Raw genomic sequence first — 23,237 nt, 5'->3', positions numbered from 1 at the left:
TAATTTCTGTCCCTCTTTTACAAGTGCGTGTCGGCAACAAGTTCTTTCTCCAGCTCTTCGCGTTTGTTAAATTAAACTGGCGATCTTGCTTCTTGGGGTTCCTCTATTCATTCGTTCGTCCATTTAAGCGTTCTTAGTTAAAGATGGATTCTTCAGTGGAAGGTTGTTCTTCCGATACGCTTGTGTTCATGGAGCTTGCTATTCGTCAGGTGAGTAGCCTTCTTCCTGTCGAAGACGGTGAATTTTAGTTTCATAATACTCTTGTTTAACTGTTCTGATTTCGCTCCAAATAGCTCCAGGCTCCTTAGAGTTCGCATTTTTTTAACGAATGCTTGACCGTGTTGATTGATCCCTGGGTCGAATTTTTGTATGAAATATAGTTCTTCCTTTGATGTTTCTATCCCACGCGGGCATCCTTAAAATTGTTGGTTCTAAATCATACTTTTTCGTGAACGTTGGGATCATGGGAATGAAAAATCAGTATTTGGGGGTTGAGGATAAGATTAGGTTTGGCTCGGTGGAAATGTGAGATCCTACATCGGTCGGAGAGGGGAACAAAGCACTCCTTATAAGGGTGTGGAAACCTCTCTCTAGTAGACATATTTTAAAACCGTGAGGTTGATGGCGATATGTAACGGACTTAAGCGGATAATATTTGTTAGTGGTGGGCTTAGGCTGGAGTGCGTCATATCAGATTTGGAACTGAGATGAGTGAGTTCGTTTATGGTCGTCTGTTTTTGGAGGGGTTGCTTGTTTTGTTCATCTGAAAGCTTCTTCTAGACACATTATATTGTCATCCAACTTAAATGTTTGTCTTAACGGTGGAGATTTATTTATGTTATATTAACTCAATACTTTTCCATGTCATGGCAGGCCAAACTCGCACTAAACAGCCTTGAAGTGCCTGTGGGGTAAGCGATTGTCTTTCTTTACCATTATTGCCGGCAAGATCTGCTGTGTTGCAAATTGAATTTACCGTTTGATGCATTTTCAAGAGGATGTATCAACATTCCACCCCAATGCGCATGTTGACAAATAATTCTTGCTTTATCCCAAGGATTGAAACTTAGTTGAAAATGATTATTCTTCTTCTAACTTGAATCAAATGAAGACATTGCTGTCATCTAATTATTCTTGTTGTTCAGCTCTGTGATTGTTGAAGATGGGGTGGTCATTGCCACTGGAAGAAACCGCACTAACGAGACCCGAAATGTAATCCATCATGGTTCCTATCTTTTTCCCACGTTTTCTTAATAAACATAATTTTCAATGTTAGTTTGTGGTTGACGTCAATTTAAGGCAGCCTTTTTTGGGTTCTGTTCATTTATCATAAGCTAGAAAATAAGCTAGCTAGAACATCTGCACTATCCCATTGAAAATAAAGAAGGAAGAATTACAATGTTAAACCTGCTTCTGTAGTTTAGATTTAAAGGAAGGGTACACGGGCATTACCCCAAGCCCGTTTTGCTCACAATGTTTATAAGCTTTCTTCTGTACGTTGTAGGCTACCAGACATGCAGAGATGGAAGCGATCGATATCTTGATTGAGGCATGGCAGAGGGATGGACTTTCAACCTCAGAAGTGGCTGATAAATTCTCGAAGTGCAAACTTTATGTTACCTGTGAACCATGCATTATGTGTGCTTCTGCCCTATCAATACTTGGTATGTTTTCTTTACCCTTTTATTTTATTCTTCTCGTTTCTCATTCCAGAGGGGTACCTGTTTGCCAAGAGGGTCATAGGTCATAGTTACCTTTCACTTAACTTCACTGAATATGGTTTATTCATTGTTAGTGGATCTCCTGTTTTAGGTATAAAGGAAGTATATTATGGTTGTGCAAATGATAAATTTGGTGGATGTGGATCTGTATTGTCGCTTCACTTAGGTAGCCGGGAGGCGCCTTCAAGGTTTGTTTCTTTATCTACCATGATCAGATTTTAGTTTTGGGGCGATGATCTCTTTGGTCTTCTTGAACACACTGCTGCAGTTAGTTGTCCACCTTTCCAAATTGAAATATATTTTTATGTAATTGTCTTTTAAATGATTGCAAGCTATCAATTCATATGCTTCCTTTTAACCGGATATTCTTCAATGATAGGTTAAGTATTAAGAGAACCTAAATTCATCTAGCATTATTTACGTTTTGCACTATCCTCCCACATGAAGAAAAGGTTAGCTTAAATTTTTGGGAGGGCTGATAATTTGAAATCGTAAAGGAAGTTGTAACGGCCCAAGCTCATCACTAGCAGATATTGTCCTGGCTTTCCCTTTTGGACTTCTCAAGGTTTTTCAAATGCATCTACTAGGGAGAGGTTTCCACACCCTTATAAAGAATGTTTTGTTCTCTTCCCCAACCAATGTGGGATCTCACAATCCACCTCCCTTCGGGGCCTAGCGTCCTTGTCGTTCCCTTCTCTAAGAGATGTGGGACCCTCCAATCCACCCCCTTCGAGGCTCGACCTCCTTGCTAGCACATCGCCTAGTGCCTGGCTCTAATACCATTTGTAACAGTTCAAACCCACCAGTAGCAGATATGTCCTCTTTAGGCTTTCCCTTTTGGGCTTCACTTCAAGGTTTTAAAACGCGTCAACTAGGGAGAGGTTTCCACATCCTTAAAAAGAATGTTTTGTTCTCCTCCCTAACCAATGTGGATCTGACAGAAGTCCTTTCCTATTCCATCTAGTCTTTTTATCTATTAATTTATGTATTACCTTTCATTGTCATGATCTAAATCTCTTTAATTTGTTATGACAGTAGTAATGGGCAAGGAAGGGGATTCAAATGTACTGCAGGAATAATGGCATCCGAAGCAGTTGCTCTTTTTCGAAGTTTTTACGAACAGGGGAATCCCAATGGTATGTGGAATCATTTGATAAACTGATCTGCATGATTTGCATATTTGTGAGATTTTAGCTCTCTTGGATCGAGAGACTGAAAAATTTATTGCATCTCAGAGGTCTCATTGATAGTGGTAGTGTTCTTTTGCAGCTCCAAAGCCTCACAGGCTCCTTGGTAACCATCAGGCGGGTCAATGAGAGAAATGAGGTCACTTTTGCTTATGATTCTGTTCCTGTCAGAAGAGCTTTTGAAACTGGCAAAGGCGGCTGGTGGATGAATTTCAATCCCCATGTAGTTCTTATCTCAAACAATAGAGTTTTGCGCTTGAAGGTACCAACCTCGAGGTCATTGCTATACAATCTGAGATTATGATATTTCTATCCACTTAGCATTGGTAAGTGCTACCTGAACTACTCCTGTATATATGTTTATAATGATTCAAATGTTCTCTCAGATTGTAACTAAATGGTTTATAATATCTACTGTGACTCAATTTTCAGCATCAACCAGAAAATATTCCTCGAATCAAATGTCTGCAAATAGATTATGCTGGAAATTCATATTGGTAGGGGGGTAGTAGTGATTGAAGCAGAGATGTTGATGTGTGAGGAACGAGAGAAGATTGAAGAGAAAACAAAAGGCCTGTGGAAAAACTTCCAGAGAATATGGTGGCTTACAATTAGAGAAGAAACTGTTATATTGTTACCATCACTTTCTAGTGCCTAAAACGAGCGTAGTTCAATAGTTTAGGCAAGTGTATTGAACCATTTATTTGTCACAACTTGTGCACAAATGTTCCTAACATGGACCATTTTGTTAGACGGAATCAAGTATCGCTTGTATTCTCCATTAGTGTCTATACTATACGTTACTCAAAATAAATCGATCTCTGATACGTTGTATATGTTGATTTTGAACCGTTGTCACTAAACGATTGTAACAATAATTTTTGAATGATTATTCACGTGATTTGAACTTTGATCTAAATGAGAGAACGTAATCTTTCGTGTTAATAAAATGAAGAATTGGATATTTAAATATACAATTTTTTTTTTTTTTTTTTTTGGAAAGTTTCATAGGCTTTGTCCACCCGTACAAAAGCCCAATGAATTATAGCTGTCAAATACACCTATCGGGAATGATCAATTATTTTTGGTCATTCTTCCTCTCTCTTTGTAGAGCTTTGAATTTTACAAACGAGACTGCTCCAATATGCAAAATGGGTGATCTTCATAGCCAATATGAAAACTTGCGTCTTTTCTAGTACATAAACACAGATGTTGTCTTTTCTGGAATAAAAAGAAAAAGAAACGGGCAATAAAAGCGCATAATTTTGAAGTAGATGAATCCGGGATTCTGAGTGGGAAGGAGCAGAAGAGAAGCGAAGCATTTTCACAACTGGGCTGATCATTGAGAAGAGCTGGCTGATTGTATGCTTCTTCTGGTTAGTTTAATCTTTTCCTCTCTACTTTAGGAATCGGGAACAAAGCGTAGTTTAATCTTTTCCTTCAATCGCTGGTTGCTTGTGTTTAAACTTCATCTGTTATTTGAATGGATTCTTCAGCAGTATTTGAGTATTATAAAATGCCCTGTTATGATAGATTTTCTGGTGTGGCTGTTCTACTCGACGAAACCTTGAGAATTACATGCCGCAGTCTATTACGACATATATTTGTATAATATTGTTCTTCATGCTGCTCGATAATGTGAAGTTGGATGGCTGGTTATTATTCGTTGAGTATGAACATTTAGGGTTAAATGTTTTGGAGTTGGGAAGATAGGGCCGAATAGACAGATTTTGGTGAGTTCCTGATTCTAGATGAATGATCGGATGTGCTCCACTCCTCAAGAAAAGCTTATTTTGTTTGCTCTTGAAATTCGCAGATGTGCCGCCATTGTGATGGATTCTCTCATAATGGATGCAGAAAAGCTGGGCCAATCGTAGAGGAAAACAAGAACGATGGCGATTTTCTTTGCTTAAATTTTTCTAGGGCCTTTCCCCAGATATCAACTGTTAGAACGATGCCCGAAGGTTCAAAATATAATGTGGTATACACGAGAAGAAAACTGCGAGGCAATTCTGATTCCAGGTTGTGGGCTATTGAGACAGATTGTATATCTTTGATTAGTTGCGATGGTCAACAAGCTGCAGCTTCTCGACATAATCACAAAAGGAAAATTGTTGGAAATGTTGTCCCTTCTTTTCCTGTTTACGATGGAAAAAGTCGATTTTCAGAACGGGAATTGGTCGATGGTTGTACGATTGGGGACGGGCATGGTTCTGTCAGAACGCTTAATAATGGCCTGCAAAAAAGTTTGGAGGTTGATAGCATAAATGATAGCTGCTCGTCATCTAAGTCGAACATGGAACTTGTTTCGACTTCGAAGAAAGTTGAAGTGTATGACACGGGTGAGTGCTCCTCTTCTAGTATTCAAGTTATGGAGGATATGGAGGAGGATATATCAGGAAGAGATCTATGCATCTCTATCCTTAGAAGCAATGGGCTTTTGTCTTCTATGGCTCATGCTTCTGAGGAAGAAAGTGATTTTAGAAGCGAAAATAATTGTTTTCGATTGTGCAAAACTTGTGGCTGTTCAGAATCAGTCTTGAAGATGTTAGTTTGTGATCATTGTGAATATGCATTTCACGTCTCGTGTTGCAATCATCGCATGAAGAAAGTGTCGAATGATGAGTGGTATTGCAATTCATGTCTGAAGAAGAATCATAAAATTTTGAAGGACGTCATTATGAAGAAATTGGCGAACACCTCGAGTAGAAATGGATATTCTAAGGGCGAATCAAATTCTGTTGCATTGATGTTGAAGGACACAGAACCTTATACAACTGGTGTTCGGATTGGCAAAGGTTTTCAAGCAGAAGTTCCAGATTGGTCTGGCCCGATTTCAGAGTATGTTATTTTCTTTAATTATATAGTTTTTCTTCATACAAACATGAAATACATTAAAGAAGTTAGAAACTGTAATGAAGGCAAGCCACAAAGTCTTCACACCTCGGAAAAGATGACCGACCTCAAGAATGGAGGTAAGAAGATCATAAATGCTATTGGCAAATGTAAGGACCACCCAAAAGCATCTAGAATTAGAGACCAAAATCTAGAAGCAAAGGAGCAATGTGCAAAAAGATGATAGAATGCTCGTAAATAGATGCACACATAATGCACCCAGATGGAGAAAGATAAAGATCGGACGTACACCCTTGTAGTCGATCCGCTGTATCAATAGCACCAAAACTAAGGTCCCAAAGGAAAATTTTAATCTTCTTTGAGGAAACATCTTTCCAAAGAGATTTAACTGTGTTGGATGAATTAAGGGGCCAATATGTGGATTGTGAGATCCCACATCGGTTGGAGAGGGGAACGATGCATTCCTTATAAGGGTGTGGAAACCTCTCCATAGTAGACGATTTTTAAAACCGCGAGGCTGATGGCGATACATAACGAGCTAAAGTGAACAATATTTGTTAGCAATAGGTTTAGACTGTTACAAAACAGGAGTCATTAATAGTTAGGATATTGACCTGGTATAAGGAAGTTAGGGAAGTGGTGTCATAAGGTGGCTGACTAACACAACGCCAAGTTATTCTATCTAGCCGACCCACTCACTTCATGTTTGTTTTGATCCATAGGAGGGCGACCTTGATGATATAGGAAGAAAAGTTTTCCTTTCATTTAGAAGAAGACAAGAAATTTTCGAGTATTCTTGTTAAAAACATATCTCTCCTCTCTAAATGGCTTTAGAGATTTACCATGGAAAAGGGGGCTCATTGGAAGAAGGTGGTGGCTGTCAAGTATGGTGTCCTCAAATGTGGATGGTGGTCTCTCCCTAATATCACCATGAAGTCAGGAGGACCTTGGAGAGATATACTCAAAGCTAAAGATGTGTTGGCTTCTAGAATTAGCTTTATTATGAGTAATGATCTTAATACCAAAATTTGGGAGAATAACAAGAACCTCATTATCAATCAAGTTTGCAACCCCTCGTATGCTACGTGGGACCGTAGTTTGTAAGAAACCTCAATGATTAGTTCGCTCCAGGACTCTACCCCCTCAAGAGAAGGATGCTGGCTGAGGTAGAGCTGGCTCCAGCTCAACCTATACTTTCTTGAGGCTTGCCCAACATCTAAATCAATTGTTGGCTGGCTAGAAAATCAAGCTTTGCGTGGTATGCCCTGTCTATTCACTCGGGCAATGCTCTGAACACGTAAGTGTGCAGTTCCTCCCCCTTCTCCCATGCTGAGTCACAGGCAGCGCCTCAAAAAGCACGAACAAGTCTCATGCAGGGGAACTTGACTGAACCACCAACTTAAAATTTTCTGTTCATAAGTGTTTTAACATGATACTAGATAAGAGATCTATGTTCACACCCCTGTATTTCATTTCCTTTCTGATTAATATTAATTTCCATGGGTCTTCTACAAATTCTCAAACCCACAAGTGAGGGGAGTGTTAAATTATTGATACAAGACTAAATTTACAGTAGTCTATAACCCACGAGTGAGGCGTATAGTGGCATAAGCTACTTGAACCCGAACCCTCTTAGTTATCTCAAAGAGAAAAGTAAAGATAAGAAATACATTTCTTACAATAGAGCCTTTACTTGACATGATAAGGAGAAAATATGCATTTCTTCCATTTCCTAATAGCATTTATTTCTTTTGGGCTGATGTAGTGATAATGATGCCATCGGTGAGCGACTGGAAATGCATCCTTCAGAACCTTTGCTAATGCATGTAAGGCATCGATTTGCTTGTGTTAATTTTCATTCAGTAACAGAGTTTGTAAATCAATGAAAAAATAGTGACTTGGCTTTCTACTTCCCGACCAACAAAACATTAGGAGCTGAGTACCAATAAACCTTGTAGATTGAGCAGTATCGGAAATTGGCTTCAATGTCAACAAGTTATGAACGGAGTGGGCGGTGTTAATTCAACCATTTGTGGCAAGTGGCGCAGGTTTGGAAAATGATGTACTCTCTCCCTAATATCTTGTTTGCATTTTGGAACATAAAATTTGTTCTACATGATCGATCTCATTTGCCATTACATTAACAAGTTCACTTGTTTCTGCTCAACTTTGTTCATGATTTTGAATCTTTAGTTAATTTTGTGAACGTGCCAAATCCTGAGTTACGATTTATTTTTCATTTAAAACTTGGCATCGTAGGGCTCCTCTTTTCGAAGTCCAAACTGAAGACTGGGAATGCTTCTGCTCCATGCTTTGGGATCCAACACATGCTGATTGTGCTGTACCTCAGGTGAACTGACCTCAATACTAGGTCTCTTTTTTGATCTTGTGTACATTGTTCTTGGCAACACAATGCTCTTTTAGGATTTCGCATTATTTTCAAATGGCCATAGTAAAATCTTGGATGCTCCATCTTAAGATGTGAGATCTCACATTGGTTGGCGAGGAGAATGAAGCATTCCTTATAAGGGTGTGGAAACCTCTCCCTAGTAGACATGTTTTAAAAACTGTGAGGCTAACAACAATACATAACTGGCCAAAGCGAACGATATTTGCTAGCGGTGGACTTGGGCCGTTACAAATGGTATCAAAGTTAGACATCGGACGGTGTGCGAGTGAGGATGCTGGGCCCCCAAGGGGGTGGATTGTGAGATTCCACATTGATTGGAGAGGAGAACGAAGCATTCCTTATAAGGGTGTAAAAACCTCTCCCTAGTAGACGTGTTTTAAAAACCATGAGGCAGACGACGATATGTAACGGGCCAAAGCAGACAATATCTACTAGCAGTGGGCTTGGGTTGTTACACAAGATTTGCCTGTGGAAGGAGCGTTCGAAAACATTTTTTGGTTATCTTCTCAAACCGTGTAGTTGTAAGATTCCCCTAGATTTCTTATCACTACCCACCTACATAGTATATTAAAACTTCAAACTGACAACCAAATATAGTAAGGTAAGACAATTGTTCCATGAGATTAGTTGAGCTCTAAATAGAGGATTTGGGCTTCTGTATTCATTGATTATTATTACCAAATTCACTTGTGAGTCATATTTCTCACTGAGAGAGCTTTATGCTCCATTATTGCAGGAACAGGAAACGGTTCAAGTTTTAAAGCAGTTGAAGTACATTGAGATGGTACTGTCATTTCTCTCACGTAGTATTTAGACTACATGTGCTTTTGTGTATGGTTCAGATAATGTTAATTTTTCTCTCTCTCCGTCATTGTAGTTGAGGCCTCGGTTAGCTTCCAAAAGACGGAAATTGGATGAGACCAAGAGCAGAAGTGATGTGCAGAACCTTACAGAACACAAAACTTGATATGGTGAGAACTGCTTGATAGTTTCAAGTGTCGTAACACCATATTTCTTACAAAATCAAGTCATTCAGATTAAAATCGAGTCGTATTCTCTACTTCGAGAAGCATTGTGATAGTAATATCTTGTATGTTGTAAATGAATGACTAAATATGATGTGTTAGCCATTTACCCTCTTCTTCTGCTGCCTTTTTGTCTCTTTTTCTCTTGGAGAACGTCTGTTAAGAGAAAAGTGGGTAAATGGGAATTGCTTTTTGTTGATGAGTAGAGAAATGAGATGGAATAGTTCAAGATCTTTTGCAGTTCTGTGTTTATCTTAGTTGCTGAAGTTTGATTGAACACTGATAGCTAGTAAAATGCTTAAACGATATCGTTTATTTCGAATCTTTTCCTAGGAAGTATAGTTTCATGGGCTTTGGGGTGTGATTTTGACAGCAGAAGTGTTGGAACTAGAGAAGTCAGGATTGGCTCTACCAAAATTACGTCTATGCATGGAGTATTGAAAATGTCTCAAAATGTACTATAGGGGAGGCACGGTATCAACTCTCCACCATCTTTGGGCCCGGTGGCCTAAGTGAACTACTTGTGGCACATGCGTGAACGTCCCGAGATGAGTGTCTTGAGCGACCTCCTTTGAAATGGGTCGTAAGGGGAAGACAAAAATGAGAACCAAGGAGACAAAATTTTAAGACTAGTTGTCTGGTGTTCTATGTGAATATTCATTAAAAATAATCTATCAGAAGTTCTATGTGAATATTCATTAAAAATAATCTATCAGAAGAGAAATTTTCACCGAGAAAAGTAATCATTATTTAGATGTTCCATGTGAATTTGTAATATACTCCATGAACTAATGTTGTAAATCAATAGTATATATATATAGGATGATGGAGGAGTTGCTTGTCTTGCTAATATAGCAAGTATTGAGGGTATTGTATTTATTTGTTATTTTCCATTTCTCTTACAGAAATCTTTTTGAGGGAACTCCCAACTGTTGAACGAGATTGATTATGTGATTATAAAGTAAGCAAATTTTGTTTGAAGGCCTCTGATCCCTACCTTATTGACCACAACTTCTGTATTTATTATTGAGTATTGAGTATGTAAACTTGTTTATCACACACGACTCTCCCAAAAATTGGAGCTCACAAGAGAAAATAGTTTAACTCATAATTAGAGTCCAATATCTTTGTACGAGTCTACAATCACTTTAATAATCAGCTGCCCAGCATTTCAAATTAATCATATTTGTTCTAGAATCAGAAAATGTAACATCATTGTAATCCTTGAGATTACTTTTAACATCTTGAAGAAATGAAAAACAACAATTTGCATTTGAAGCCAGCAGCAATAGTATTGTAGGCCATTGACAAAGCACTGACCAGAGAAATACAAGGGGGAGGATCGTGTGCAAGAAAGTAAACAAAACAACCATGAACTTGTTCTGCGACTCAAAGATGGTTGCCATATATGATTAAAAACTCACAGAAAAGTCTGTTTATTTCCTCAATGATTGCAAGTTTCAGCCAGTAGCAAACAAGATACAGAAACATTCGGGAAACAAATTATTGACCAGAGACCCCTTTGAGGCACCTTCACCCTGCAAAAATAACAAAAACGTATAAAAGGGAAGTTTAGGAATACAATTGAGACTAAATCTGAATCTCCAGCATCAAAAGAGACGTGATTTTACGATACAGTCACAAGTATAAGTATAAGCAAGATTTAAAAAACTGCACAAACAATCTCGCTAGGAAAAAGCATACATCTTGTGTTTTTTGGTAATGGGGAGGTTATCACAACCCAAGTCAACTAGACCCAACTCAAAACCAAATGACTTTGTATGAGGATTGATTTAAGTCTTCGATCGTTATACAGGTATCCAAAATACAACCGAGATGGATGTTTGTTGTCCCAACCATTTTTCTAAGTTCTGATCCCTATAGGAAAAGGGATAATTTATAACAAAGTTTTCATGTCGTTGATTCCTAGGTGTAGTGCTTCTTCCCCTCTACTACCTAATTTTACTAGTAGAGTAGGGTTGACTTAATCCATAGGGTACACCATTCGCTCGATCTGCAATTACTTGCACAGAATATGCAATACACTGAAAAAAGGCTTAAATTCTGCCAAGGTAATCCATACTCAGACACCTAGCATGGTACTTTGTTGCCTTAAATATCCTTTAGATACTTGTTACCGTACTCTTGCAATCACCCTACTATCGCCTCCCCGCTAGGCCTTGTAAGCAGTCAAAGCACAAAAGACAAATGAACTCAACAAATAGAAAGAAATAATCAAGAGCAAATGAAGTGGATACAGACAACTTGGATGCCTCGCGATGAATGATACTCGAATGCACCATTAAACTTGGATAATGAAAAAATGTCACTACTTAGAGATTCTATGTCCCATAAAAAAGCAGTTATTTAACGGTTACATGAATGATCTCTTTCTTTCACCTTTCAAGCACCAATGCAGAGATTATTTTAGAGTATAAACAATAAAGAATAAAAATGGTGAAAATGCACGTTCCTTGAGTATGGAAAAGTTAGTCTTGGTGGCACTAACATTCCAGGAGTTAAACGTCAAGCCTACAAGCCTATGAGTTTTGTAAAGCCAAGTACATATGCCCTTAAGGTCATGTTATGGGCTGTAAACCTGGAAGCTTTACATTTGAGAAGTCATATTCAAGGTCAGCCAGACACAAACAACTCAAGACCACAGGCTGTGCCAGAATTAGAAGAAAGCACCTAAAACAGGTTCTATGAGAACAAAAAACATACATACAGATAATGCAACAATCTACTGGAAATGGGTTTGGTAATATAAACAAGAGAATAAATAAATAAAACCAAAAAATGTAATAGATCCTTTCAATCCAAATAGTTGGTTCGGGCAGGGAAGAATAACACATTCTTCGACTCTAGTTTCTTTTTCTCCAGATCAAAATGGCGTGAGAAAAATAGACGCTTGGAAGATTTTACGGTACAAAAAGGAAAAACTTCTATAAATGTATCATGTGCTGAATGCTCTCATAAAATTAACAGACCACACGGGAAACAGTATTCATTACTAGTAATCACACAAACAAAACAAAAAAAAAGTTGACTAAGAAGATCATTCGAGTACCAGCATCGATTAAATACAACATGATCATTGGTTTACGGGTCCAAATCTCAGATAACGAAGGGGAAACAAACTGAATCGCGGCAACCAAAGTTAGTTGACACGATAATGACAATGAAAAACGGAAACAAATTCCACCTATCCGAGAGTATTCGAAGTTTCAGAACAAAAATATCCATTTCAATAGATGCATGACCTAACTCTAATCGATCAATCCATGAAAACCCGTTTATAGAAATCCTAATTGCTCAACCTAATGTAAACACAAACACTGCACACTGAAATCCATACCTCAAAAGATAGAGAACTCAATCAGTGGCCACCATGCTCTTTGGCGTGTTGCTGATGTTCAAGATGGCGCCGTTCCTCAGGGAGCGCCAAAAGATAGGAAAGGATCATGCCGCCAAAGCAAACATGGAGCAGAGGGTCAATAGAACCGGTCTGAATATACTTCGCGTTATAATTGTCAAGACCTCTCTGCCCTGCCTTCTTAACATAATCAACGGAGAGCAACGGCTTCACGTACGCCGGCAGCTCCTTAACTTTCAAACCCTTAATTTCGGAGTAGAATTGCCTCATTGCCATCTCTGCCTCGAATTGCAGAGCAAACCAAAACCAAGCCCTAGCCCTAAGATACAAGATCGGGATCGAAACTCGAGAAGAAACCTCTAAGCAAGCGAGAGAGATCAATTAGGCGAAAACAAACGAACTCAACAGATGTAACATTTGCTCACATAAGAATGGATGGTGTTTCAATCGTGGCCGTTGAGTAATTTGGTCCCACTTTTCAATTTAACGTTCAGGATTTTGACAAATGGTCGTTGGAGATTGGCTTCAGTTCTCGTTTAGACTAATTTCGATCGTACACGTTTGCATTGACTTCTGGTCAATAGCGTTAGATCAATAATTAATTTATCAACATTAGTCTCCCTTTTATAAAAGCATCCATATAATATCGTTGACTTCCATTTCTAGGGAAATTTAAAGAATCCAATGAAAATATACAAATTAAAAATAAATAAATAAATACTAATATTTTATAAATAAATTTAAAAATACACAAACAAATACTAATATTCAAGTAAGTTATAAATAAATTTGTATATATTAACAAATCCCTCATTTAAAAAATAAAACCATCTCATAATTTTAAAATATAAAATATTAAAACTTAGTTTACGTAAACTTAGTTCTCCTCCCAACGAACGTGGGACATCACAGATCAGATGTTTTATTCACACTATTTTTGTCCTAAACAAATTATAAAAATATTATTAATATTGTTAGTCAAGGTCAAACGGGAAAGCTCTAAAGAAAAATATAGAGGAAAAATTAAAAATGGCAATTTCCCAAAAAAATAATTAATAAAATATAAATAAAAAAAACGTTCATAAATGGAAATAGGTATTTCTAATTTTTGACATTTTTACAACTCAAATTCCTATTTTAAGTATGTTCACACGACAGTAAACAAACACCGGCAATATTTTCGGCGCAATTTAAGACATTTTAATTATTTTCCAAATAACTCTACAAAAATATGTTTGTGTATATATATATATATATATTTATTTCAGATAAATCAGTATTTTTTAAAAAATTATTTTTGGGAGTAGTAACTCAACTGGAATAAATACTGCCAAGAGGTCAAGTTCTAATCTTAAATATTTGTCGAACTAAAGGAAAAATTCAGAATACTCGTCTTGGGATCTGAAGTTCTTCGCACACCCGTAGCGAAAAGGTTAGAAAGGTGAGAATTCTTTGATTTGTAGCGTTGGAATTTCATCTGGGTTCTTCGGATGGCTCGAATTTTGTCTCAATCGCAATCTTTCATTTCCTCCAAGTTGCAATCTGCGCCTTTGAAGATATTGCTGTTGATTCCGTCTTCCTTTGTTCTCGGTCATCGGAACCGCTCTACACGTTCTGGTAAGGCCAAGTTCATCGAAATTGACCTTGAATCGTCCTCTTTCGGGGCTGATTCAGAGGTTCTTGCTATTAGGAAGCTGGACGATTTTGTAGAGAGGATTATCGTTGAGCGATCGACTCCTGATTGGGTTCCGTTTGTGCCTGGTTCGTCATTTTGGGTTCCTCCTCGTCGTACTAAGCCACGCAAGGTGGTCGACCTGTTCGATAAATTGGTTGAGCCGCTCTCCAAAGAGGTGTCCCCTTCACTTGCTAACTCTCGTGGTTGGCCCTGCTTAGATTTCTTCGCCGAAGGTATTTATAAAATCTACGCATTTTTTCCCTATTGCGTTATGTTATTCGATTGATATTTGTTTAGCGGTTGATTAATGCGGGGATTGATGATTGAAAGTGGTGATTTATCGGGGTTATTAATTCTATCGCTTGTATTGATTTGGTGAACCGACTGAAGATTATGTGGTGCTTGGAATTTGTGTTATCTGCTTTTACTTCAGCGTGATAGAATTGCTGGATGTTCATATAAATTGAAGTGGTAAATCAGCCTTCCTCCTGTACAAATTGCTACTGCTTTGTTCGTGCATTTGAATTGGGGTATGCTTGTGATACCTTTATTTGATGGCTCTGGCCGATCTAATTCGAATTGTATCAATTAGGGAACAGCGGTGTCATGTTCATTTCTTTGAGGTATTATGATGCAATAGCTAGCTGCCCTTAAAAGCTTTGATTGTTTAGGTTGCAGGGTTGTTCTTGTGTCTTATAGTTACCGAAATTGCGGCGTAGAAGCCTACTGCGGGGTTTAATTTATCTGTGACCAAGTTTTATGTGTGAATAAAGTTCTCACGGAGTATTGCCCAAACAAGTGGCTAATGTAATTACAGAACAAAGTAGTTTGTACCACTATGACACCATACACATTGGGTTACTGCAATTTCACACAAAAAAGATTTGATGTGAACAGTTAGAGGATCGCCAATGTTAAAATGCCTTGACAATGTCTTGAGATTTTAGCTGAATCTTAATTCAGAATCATACTTTGCTGCTGCAGTCTGGATGTAAAATATGCAAGGCCCGAGGGAATATTGTATGAAAATTTATGATTAATGTCAACTGATTACTAGTCACGTGATTTTGTAGTTTCGAGTTGTTAAAAATAACTCGAAAGTCTAGATGACAAAGGGTGGTGCTTTTGTTGACATTTAGATTGCAAATTTTTGATTCAGCGGACATTACTTAATTACACAAACCATTCTAATTGTACCTATAGAAGGTGATAAGTATTAATAGAGCAAGCCTTCACTTTGTTGCCTTTTTCTTCATCTATCGCCCCCTGTTTTTCTTGAGGAATGTGAAATGTTCCGAGTGTCATTTGCTCGAACCTCAAACTTATAGATCTGTTTCCTTTCATTGTCTCTTCATTTTTGTCTAATTCCAGTTTCTCTATTTCTTGTTATCAGACCTAATTCAGGTGGCTGGTTGAGATATGGGAAAATGCTCTGATAATTGTGTGTATTGGCATAGCCATTTGATTTAGTGTAGTTATGACCATTTCATGGTTTATCTGGCCTAGAATGCAAAACTTTTCTAGTGAGACAAGACAAGCTTTCGATACGGTGTAGGATAGTGTTTCTTTTGTCTAGGTATGGTGCCTTGTCAAAGCAGAAGTATTATTTCAACCATTTCGCCTTAAAAACTGAGCTTATTTGCAGACCATAAAGGCCTTTTTTGAACTTTTTGTACCATTTATATTCATGGAATGATGATATTTCCTTGGAATAGGGTCTATATCTGGAGCAACTCGGTTGACTCCAGTAGATACCGAGTTCGACACTTCAAATGAGGTGGAGTCGGAGATCGAGGTGAAGACATCAACAATTACAGATAACTCAAACCAGCCTGAGGATTGAGAAATATGAACCTCATACCTCATTCACTAATGCAGTTGGGTAGGTAAATTTGGCATAGTTAACCAAGTCCACCGTGTTGAAGTATCTGATATATTATGTGCAGATGGTCTAGCAAGCCGAGGCACTGTTCTTAATTCATATAGTTCACCTATGCAGGATCATTAGATGGTTGTCAGAGATTCGAGAGACCGAATAGAGTGGAAAGTGACGATGACGACGTGAGGTCGGAGAGAAATGGAATGGCTCTACAGATGGTTCCAGTTTGGAGTTCACTTCCATTTGCTTCATCTCGACCCGCCTTGTCTATTTAAAGCCCCCCAAACTTATGGTTGTTTATGCTTAGTTGTTTTTGGACCGACCGAGTACTTTAGGATCTCCAAATTCACCAGCTTGTTACTTAAATGAGGTGAATTCTCAGGTTCTTGTCGTCCCCTCCACCCCTGTCCTATCAAATCTATACACACAGCCACAGTAAGAAATTTTGCTTTTGCATGCAAAAAAATAACTGATAAATTGTTTTACATTTCAAATGCCTGTAAGATCTTTCATGGGTTTATGTTGCTGTAACACTGAAGATCTGCCTCTTCTGTACTGTTCTATGGAAGGAAGGTTGTATGATCTGTTAGGGACCGTAGTCACAATGCCTTATAATTCGGTCGAATGCTAGGATCGCCTTGCTTCTCCACTCTTCGATAATTTTGTAATCGAATGAATTGAATGATCCAAAATTCGTCCATTATTGGAGAATTTTTTTTTATTATAAAAACCAAGATTAGAAAACAAAAAGAAAATTAGCACACATTTTCTCTCTATTTTCTAGGAGTGCCCATTGACTCCTTCGTAAAATGACCGTGATTTAATGTTATTGTGATAGAAGTGTAGCCTATTTGTCCCGTTCTCGAGTATTAGTTTATCTTAAAGGACCTCTAGTCTTATGATCATGGATGACGTCCTATTTTCACTAGAAGGTATTTTCTTTTCTAATATTGTAGAGGAAAAATTAATATCTTTAAATATTTTTAATATTTTGCTAGTTCTTTAAATATTACAAATATTTGGTAAGTTACAAAAGCGAATATATGCTTTAATACGGAAAGAAAATCTCCGATAAGTTATAATTGAATGAAATATTTTATTTCGGGTTCATAATTTTTGTTCAACCGAAAAACATAACCGAATCAATTTTTTTAATCAATAAATTATATTTTTAGGGTCATTTTGGAACTATATCCAATTTATAAAAAATAAATAATAAAAAACAAATGATTGGAAATTTATTTGAGAAACAACTATTTTTTTAGTATAATAAAAAAATTATTTAAATAATAGGTTTTGTAATAAACAACTATTTTTTCTTCCTTACAAATATTAGGAGCAATATGATTTGAACCATGATTGGAATATGAAAATATATTTAATTTATGCTCATTTAATAACGATTTAAAATATAATTGATAAAAAAAAATGGATGATTTTAAAAATAAATACATTTATAATCCAAAAATACTTGATGGTGACGTGGCATATTCCTATTGGTGAAGACACGAATATCGCCCTATAAAGCCACTTCCCTATTCTCCCTCCAGTAGTTTCGAGGCATAAATTTTTGTTAGTTGATGAGAAGAGAGTGCTGACGAAGAATTTGGAATTTGATTTGATATACTTCCAATGGCGGAAGGACCGGAAGCGATCCCTGCAAGCTCTCAATCCTCGTCTGCTCCGGAATGGCGGGATGGCAATCTTGAACACACTCAGGTGCAATTTTCTTTTTCTCTCTTTTTTTTCCCCTCCAAGTTTTAGGTTCTATTTAGTTGATTTTATTCGAAGTTTCGAACTCGTTTTAGTTCGACCGCAGATTCAATTTCAGGCGACTTTCTCTTTTCTGGCTGTGTTTGATGGTGGTTTCTTCTTGATGTTCTTCCTTAGTGTTATTTATTGACACCTCTGTTGGATTTGCTTTTGAATTGAATATGAGAAACGTATGAATTTTCTATATAGAGAATCTGCTAGAACAATTTGCACAAGTGTTTTGGATAAAAATGCTGCTAAATACCGATCGATATTTTCTTCAGAGGATCTACTCGATCAACTTACTCAGTTATTTTTTATAAATTGCTGTAAATATTGGACACAACATGAAGCTCAACGTCTATTAGTAGGGACTTTTGTGTTCGGTATTTTGCATTCATCAGTCCAAGCAAGAATTTTATTTTGGGATCAAATGATGTTGATGGGGCCTATCGAACTTATGAGGCACGAACTTTATATCGCTTAACCTCACTATCGCTCATGACTAGTGTGGTCGGCCTAAAGAACTGATTTCAAAAGAGAGGTATTTTTTTTGGAGTTATGAAATCAGATAGGTTGAAAAGCAAGTCGATGATATCACAAGTCAAATGGGCGGGTGAAGTAAGAGTTCCATCCGATGGATTCTGTGGATACTTTGTGTGAGATCCCACATTGGTTGGGGAGGAGAACGAAGCATTCTTTATAAGGGTGTGGAAACTTCTCCCTAGCAGACGCGTTTTAAAATTATGAGGTTGACGACGATACGTAATGGGCCAAAGCGGACAATATCTACAAGCAGTGGGTTTGAGCTATTACAATGGTATCAGAGCCAGACACTGGGCGATGTGCCAGCGAGGAAACTGAGCCTTAAAGGGGGTAGACACGAGACGGTGTGCCAGCAAAGATGCTAGGCTCCGAAGGGAGTGGATTGTGAGATCCCACATTGGTTGGGGAGGAGAACGAAAGGGTGTGGAAACCTCTCCCTAGCAGACATATTTTAAAACTGTGAGGCTGACGGCGATAAGTAACGGGCCACAACGGATAATAAATATGGTGCCAACTAAGTTTAATACATGTGGCAACTGACAGAACGAGTTTGACAAATAAGTTTAATACATGTGGTGTCACTGAAACCTTCTTGCATTGGCTTGTCACTTGTGGCTTGGTGCTATTTAAAGTTTAAACATATCTAATCGAAAGTTCTTTCTTTATTTGTTTCTAGCAATCTGAATTAGAAGAAAGTGCGCATGCAAATGTTTATTTTTATTTTTCATTAATGCATTTTACAAGTAGAGTCATCATTCACTCTGAATTCTTTAACTTGATTTCAGGTTCCTAAAATTTCCAGTTTCCTCACTCCGAACGGCGATTTTAAAATGATTCCAATCATGTATCCTGTACTTGTTCCTGGATCAGTTCCTTCGGAAAATCAAAATCGTGGAGCTGGCATTTATGCGGTTCCTGCTTTACCATCAATCGGCGGGCCCATTGTTGGAATGGCATCTAACAATCTTATTCCTTTAACATACAGCATACCCACGTCAGTATCTCTATCGTTATTTTACAAAATGAATTAAAATAAGTAATTTGAATGGCATGTTGATGTTCCAATAGCAATTTGATTGAGCCAAACATAAAGTTATTGATTTCATTTTGATTCAATGAATTAGTTACAAGCTACCTATTATGATATCACAATCTCCCAAGGACGAGTGAGATGAGGGAGGGAGACCTAACATCTCTTGAGTTTGGAGGGTAATTGACAGGGCTGAGATGTACTCCCCTTGATTGAACTTTAGTTGTGAGGCCTAGAATATTGGGTGAATGGTTGCATCTTGATGATGTTGTTATCTTTGAGAATCTTTGTAAATGTGCTCCACAACTAGAAAGGGTCATAATATCCAGGAGGGAGCTTCTTGTTGCACTGGTCCTTCTTGTGCGCACAATTGAAACGAATGGGGACTGTAGCATTGTTGATATCATGCTCTTAGGTACAAGANTTAATGGGCTTACCAGAAAGAAAAAAAAAAAAAAAAAAAAAAAAAAAAAAAAAAAAAAAAAAAAAAAAAAAAAAAAAAAAAAAAAAAAAAAAAAAAAAAAAAAAAAAAAAAAAAAAAAAAAAAAAAAAAAAAAAAAAAAAAAAAAAAAAAAAAAAAAAAAAAAAAAAAAAAAAAAAAAAAAAAAAAAAAAAAAAAAAAAAAAAAAAAAAAAAGCGGGGAAAATTTATATTTTCATAACTTAAGCTGTCCAAACAGGCTCTATGAGTAATTTCTTTGTTGGCTTGCAATGATATGGCAATATGTGACCTTGACTCTCAACAACTTTTAATGAAGGTCTTTTTCATATTTGACATGATTTGAGGAACAACACATCCATTGTCATTTTGGATTTCAACCTTCCATCTCTTCTCCCCAATGAATATACACGAGTTGAGATTTGTCGACTTCTTTCGTTTGTTATCTTCAAGTAGCTAGTTTTCAGTGTGATAATATATTTACTTAGAACCAGAGATTCTGTTCGAGTGTATTGACATCTATCTTTTATTTATAACTGTAGTAGATCGGATACCAGTAATAGAACAAGTCCTGAGGGTGGCGCAGCAGTCGAGGAGAATGAGCGAGTAGGACAACAACAGCAACAACCTGAACCTCAAAGACAAGTTGTTGTCAGAAGATTTCAAATTGCTATACAGATTGATTTGTTGCTTATATTGAAGCTTGCTGCTCTAATTTTTCTTGTTCATCAAGATGGTTCAAGACAAAGGCTTGTTGTTCTGGTGATTTGTGCTTCACTAGTCTATCTGTAAGCAATATCCTTTAACTTTTGCTAGTTCCTTATATGCGTGAATCTAGTTATAGTTGTAGTAGCCATTACTAGCCGTCCATAAGTATTCTATCAAATTTCTGATAAACAATGACCTACTATTCAATGGAAGATGCCCTTTTCCCAATTGACACTTATTGTCTTTGTATGAGTGAAGTTATGTACTAGGCTGATCCTCTCTTGGAATTGTCACAGATATCAAACTGGAGCGCTTACACCATTGATACGATGGCTATCACAAGGCATGCAAAGGGCAGCTGCACCGCCCCAACCACCGAGACCAGAAGTTCGGGCAGAGCATGCGCTGTTAGCTCCTCCAGCTGCAAGGCAAGAAGCTCAGAATGCTGCTTTTGCAGGTAAATTTTTGCTTAAATAGCATATTTAGGTTTGATAAACAATGGTTTTATGAACCACAATTGGCTCTTTTAGAGTCTATCAGTGAAGTTGCTCAGTTTCATTCAAATAATGGCAGTGGGACAACCGGGGGCGGAGGAGGTTGAGAACCAACCAGCAAATGAAGGGAACCGAGGCGTTGAAAATGAGAATGTGGCAGAAGGTGGCCCTGGAAATGGCGGTCTGAACTGGTGGGGAGTGGTGAAGGAAATCCAGATGATAGTCTTTGGGTTTATCACTTCCCTGCTTCCAGGCTTCCATAACCACATGGACTAGAGCTTTACTGAAAGCTCGTGAACCAATATGAACAGAAAACAGTTCTTTCTTTGTTGCTTTTTTGACTTCAAAGGCTATTATTAAATATTTGATGTTAGCAACTTAGCAGCCACGTCTTTGGCCCATGCATACCCAATGTACCATTCACATCAACCGGCCCACAGTCTGTCAATTTCCCATATGAATGATAAATAAACTGATAATAACTCATCGATCTAAGATACTTAAATGTTTTTTAGGTTGGAAGTTTGCTTTAAATTAGCGTTATTCGTGTTGTACTGTTGTTAAAGGAATAAACTTCTTTGTGTGGGTCATTGCTAGGATCATTTTCAATTTATAGTTTTGGTTCGAGTTCCTTTACTCTTGATCTTCATTTGGCCGACCTCCACATACCAATTTGTATCCGACCGTTTCGTTCACACCCACATGTTCTTATAAACAAAAAGAATTATAACTTATAAATAAACGTTCAATGTATTAGAAGTTTAAATTTTTAAATGAATTTTTGCCCCACGTATGTGAACTAAAAGAACGTGTTCTAACTTCTGTTAATAAATGAAATTTAATGCATATATCAATATAACTTAAATAAACTATATTTTGATGGGTTATGATTTGTTACCTATCGTCATCGGCTTTACGATATTTCTCATTGGCACACCACTCGATGTCTCGTTCGGATACCATTTATAACAATCCAAGTCCACCGATGTCCGGCCTCCCCTCAAAGTTTTTAAAACATGTTTACAATAAAGAGATGTTTTTGAAACATGTCTGGAGAGTTTTACACACCCTTATAACACGGAATGGGTCTTTCCTTTCTCCAACCATGTGAGATTTCACAATCCACTCCATTCGAAGTCTAGTCTTTGACTCTCGTTCCCTCTCCGAAATGATGAACTTACAGTCTACCCCTTCAACTCGGAAATACCAGAGTTAATTTGACCCCTGCTAGGGGAGTAGCCCAGTGGGTTGAATCCAATTAATAAGTGGTTGGGACCGTCGTCAGAACCCAAGCGCTATTGGCCATTAATATTCGGCAGCCAAACCATCTAACTCGTTTACTCACCATTTTATTAAAAATAATAAAAATAAAATAACCACATCTTCTATATGATATCGTCTAGAGGTCTAAAGATAAAATGCATTCAATTTTAAATCACTTTATGTGTGGAAAACTATTATAATATTAAATTTTTAGAAATTATTTTCATAAAAATTATATTCAATTTTAAATCATTTTATAATATTCAAATTCACTTTATAAAACGTAAAAATTCAAATATTAAAACATTTAAACATGACGAAACAAAAACAATAATTTTAACCTACCAATCATGCGTTTAGATTCCTAAAATTTTTAATGTAATTGTCAATTATTTTCACCAAAAAATTTACATTTTAACTTTAACAGTCAATTATTTCTTCCCAAAGATACGCTTGAAGATTCTTTTCATTACTAACCGTTTTAAACATACCAAACATTATTTTTAATAATATTTAATGTATAAAAGTTAGTAATAAAATGTAACGGTCTAACTCCATTGCTAGCAACGTTCTCTTCTCTAACTTATGTGGAGATCTCACAATTCACCTCTCTTCGGGATCCAGCGTCTTTGTGGGCATACCGTCTAGTGTCCCACCCCCATTTAAGGCTCAACCTCCTCACTGGCATATCGTTCAATGTCTGACTCTAATACCATTTGTAACAGTCCAAACTCACTACTAACAAATATTGTTTTCTTTGGACTTTCTTTTTCATGCTTCCTTCTAAGGTCTTTAAAACGTGTCTGTTATAAATAAGGTTTCGTTCTCCTCTTCAACCAATGTGAGATCTCACATAAAATCACATAAACATAACTCA

At 37.2% G+C, this 23,237-nt stretch overlaps 5 protein-coding genes across 13 annotated transcripts; 4 read left to right on the top strand and 1 right to left on the bottom strand.

Moving 5' to 3' along the window:
* The first annotated feature begins 22 nt into the window (after positions 1 to 22).
* On the top strand, positions 23 to 3,794 carry LOC111484934 (tRNA-specific adenosine deaminase 2-like). 4 transcript variants are annotated; one of them, XR_002718598.1, is made up of 9 exons: positions 23 to 97; positions 144 to 209; positions 874 to 911; positions 1,146 to 1,212; positions 1,505 to 1,664; positions 1,813 to 1,909; positions 2,760 to 2,857; positions 2,991 to 3,234; positions 3,341 to 3,794. XR_002718598.1 is itself a non-coding variant. In XM_023131586.1 (8 exons), the coding sequence occupies exons 2-8, from the start codon at positions 144 to 146 to the stop codon at positions 3,035 to 3,037; spliced, it is 576 nt and encodes a 191-aa protein (XP_022987354.1). In that variant the 5' UTR covers positions 23 to 97; the 3' UTR covers positions 3,038 to 3,794. The 4 variants fall into 4 exon arrangements, 1 of the variants encoding a protein (XP_022987354.1); XR_002718597.1 differs by having other exon boundaries at positions 2,757 to 2,857; positions 2,991 to 3,170; XR_002718596.1 differs by having other exon boundaries at positions 2,757 to 2,857.
* Positions 3,795 to 3,991: 197 nt separating this feature from the next.
* Positions 3,992 to 10,177, top strand: LOC111484837. 5 transcript variants are annotated; one of them, XM_023131451.1, is made up of 8 exons: positions 3,992 to 4,284; positions 4,725 to 5,749; positions 7,530 to 7,590; positions 7,697 to 7,812; positions 8,024 to 8,114; positions 8,911 to 8,958; positions 9,052 to 9,145; positions 10,105 to 10,177. In XM_023131451.1, the coding sequence occupies exons 1-7, from the start codon at positions 4,273 to 4,275 to the stop codon at positions 9,139 to 9,141; spliced, it is 1,443 nt and encodes a 480-aa protein (XP_022987219.1). In that variant the 5' UTR covers positions 3,992 to 4,272; the 3' UTR covers positions 9,142 to 9,145; positions 10,105 to 10,177. The 5 variants fall into 5 exon arrangements, with proteins under 5 accessions (XP_022987219.1, XP_022987218.1, XP_022987216.1 ...); XM_023131450.1 differs by lacking the exon at positions 10,105 to 10,177 and adding an exon at positions 9,573 to 9,649; XM_023131448.1 differs by lacking the exon at positions 10,105 to 10,177 and adding an exon at positions 9,533 to 9,608.
* Positions 10,178 to 10,346: 169 nt separating this feature from the next.
* Positions 10,347 to 12,992, bottom strand: LOC111484841. The gene is made up of 2 exons (XM_023131457.1): positions 12,558 to 12,992; positions 10,347 to 10,737 (listed from the first exon to the last, which is right to left on the bottom strand). Exon 1 carries the CDS (start codon positions 12,849 to 12,851, stop codon positions 12,579 to 12,581), a length of 273 nt encoding a protein of 90 aa, XP_022987225.1. The 5' UTR covers positions 12,852 to 12,992; the 3' UTR covers positions 10,347 to 10,737; positions 12,558 to 12,578.
* Positions 12,993 to 13,882: 890 nt separating this feature from the next.
* LOC111484840 lies at positions 13,883 to 16,778 on the top strand. 2 transcript variants are annotated; one of them, XM_023131455.1, is made up of 3 exons: positions 13,883 to 14,483; positions 15,966 to 16,132; positions 16,250 to 16,778. In XM_023131455.1, the coding sequence occupies exons 1-2, from the start codon at positions 14,066 to 14,068 to the stop codon at positions 16,091 to 16,093; spliced, it is 546 nt and encodes a 181-aa protein (XP_022987223.1). In that variant the 5' UTR covers positions 13,883 to 14,065; the 3' UTR covers positions 16,094 to 16,132; positions 16,250 to 16,778. The 2 variants fall into 2 exon arrangements, with proteins under 2 accessions (XP_022987223.1, XP_022987224.1); XM_023131456.1 differs by having other exon boundaries at positions 15,966 to 16,136.
* An 898-nt stretch (positions 16,779 to 17,676) lies between these two features.
* On the top strand, positions 17,677 to 21,693 carry LOC111484839. Its single transcript, XM_023131453.1, has 5 exons — positions 17,677 to 17,848; positions 19,213 to 19,421; positions 20,438 to 20,683; positions 20,900 to 21,060; positions 21,177 to 21,693. The coding sequence occupies exons 1-5, from the start codon at positions 17,762 to 17,764 to the stop codon at positions 21,371 to 21,373; spliced, it is 900 nt and encodes a 299-aa protein (XP_022987221.1). The 5' UTR covers positions 17,677 to 17,761; the 3' UTR covers positions 21,374 to 21,693.
* Positions 21,694 to 23,237: the final 1,544 nt, after the last annotated feature.

This window comes from Cucurbita maxima, unplaced genomic scaffold (genome assembly GCF_002738345.1).
Source record: "Cucurbita maxima cultivar Rimu unplaced genomic scaffold, Cmax_1.0 Cma_Scf00010, whole genome shotgun sequence".
NCBI lineage: Eukaryota > Viridiplantae > Streptophyta > Magnoliopsida > Cucurbitales > Cucurbitaceae > Cucurbita > Cucurbita maxima.
The sequence above is the reverse complement of the archived record's forward strand: the minus strand, read 5'-3'. Positions and strand labels throughout refer to the sequence as shown.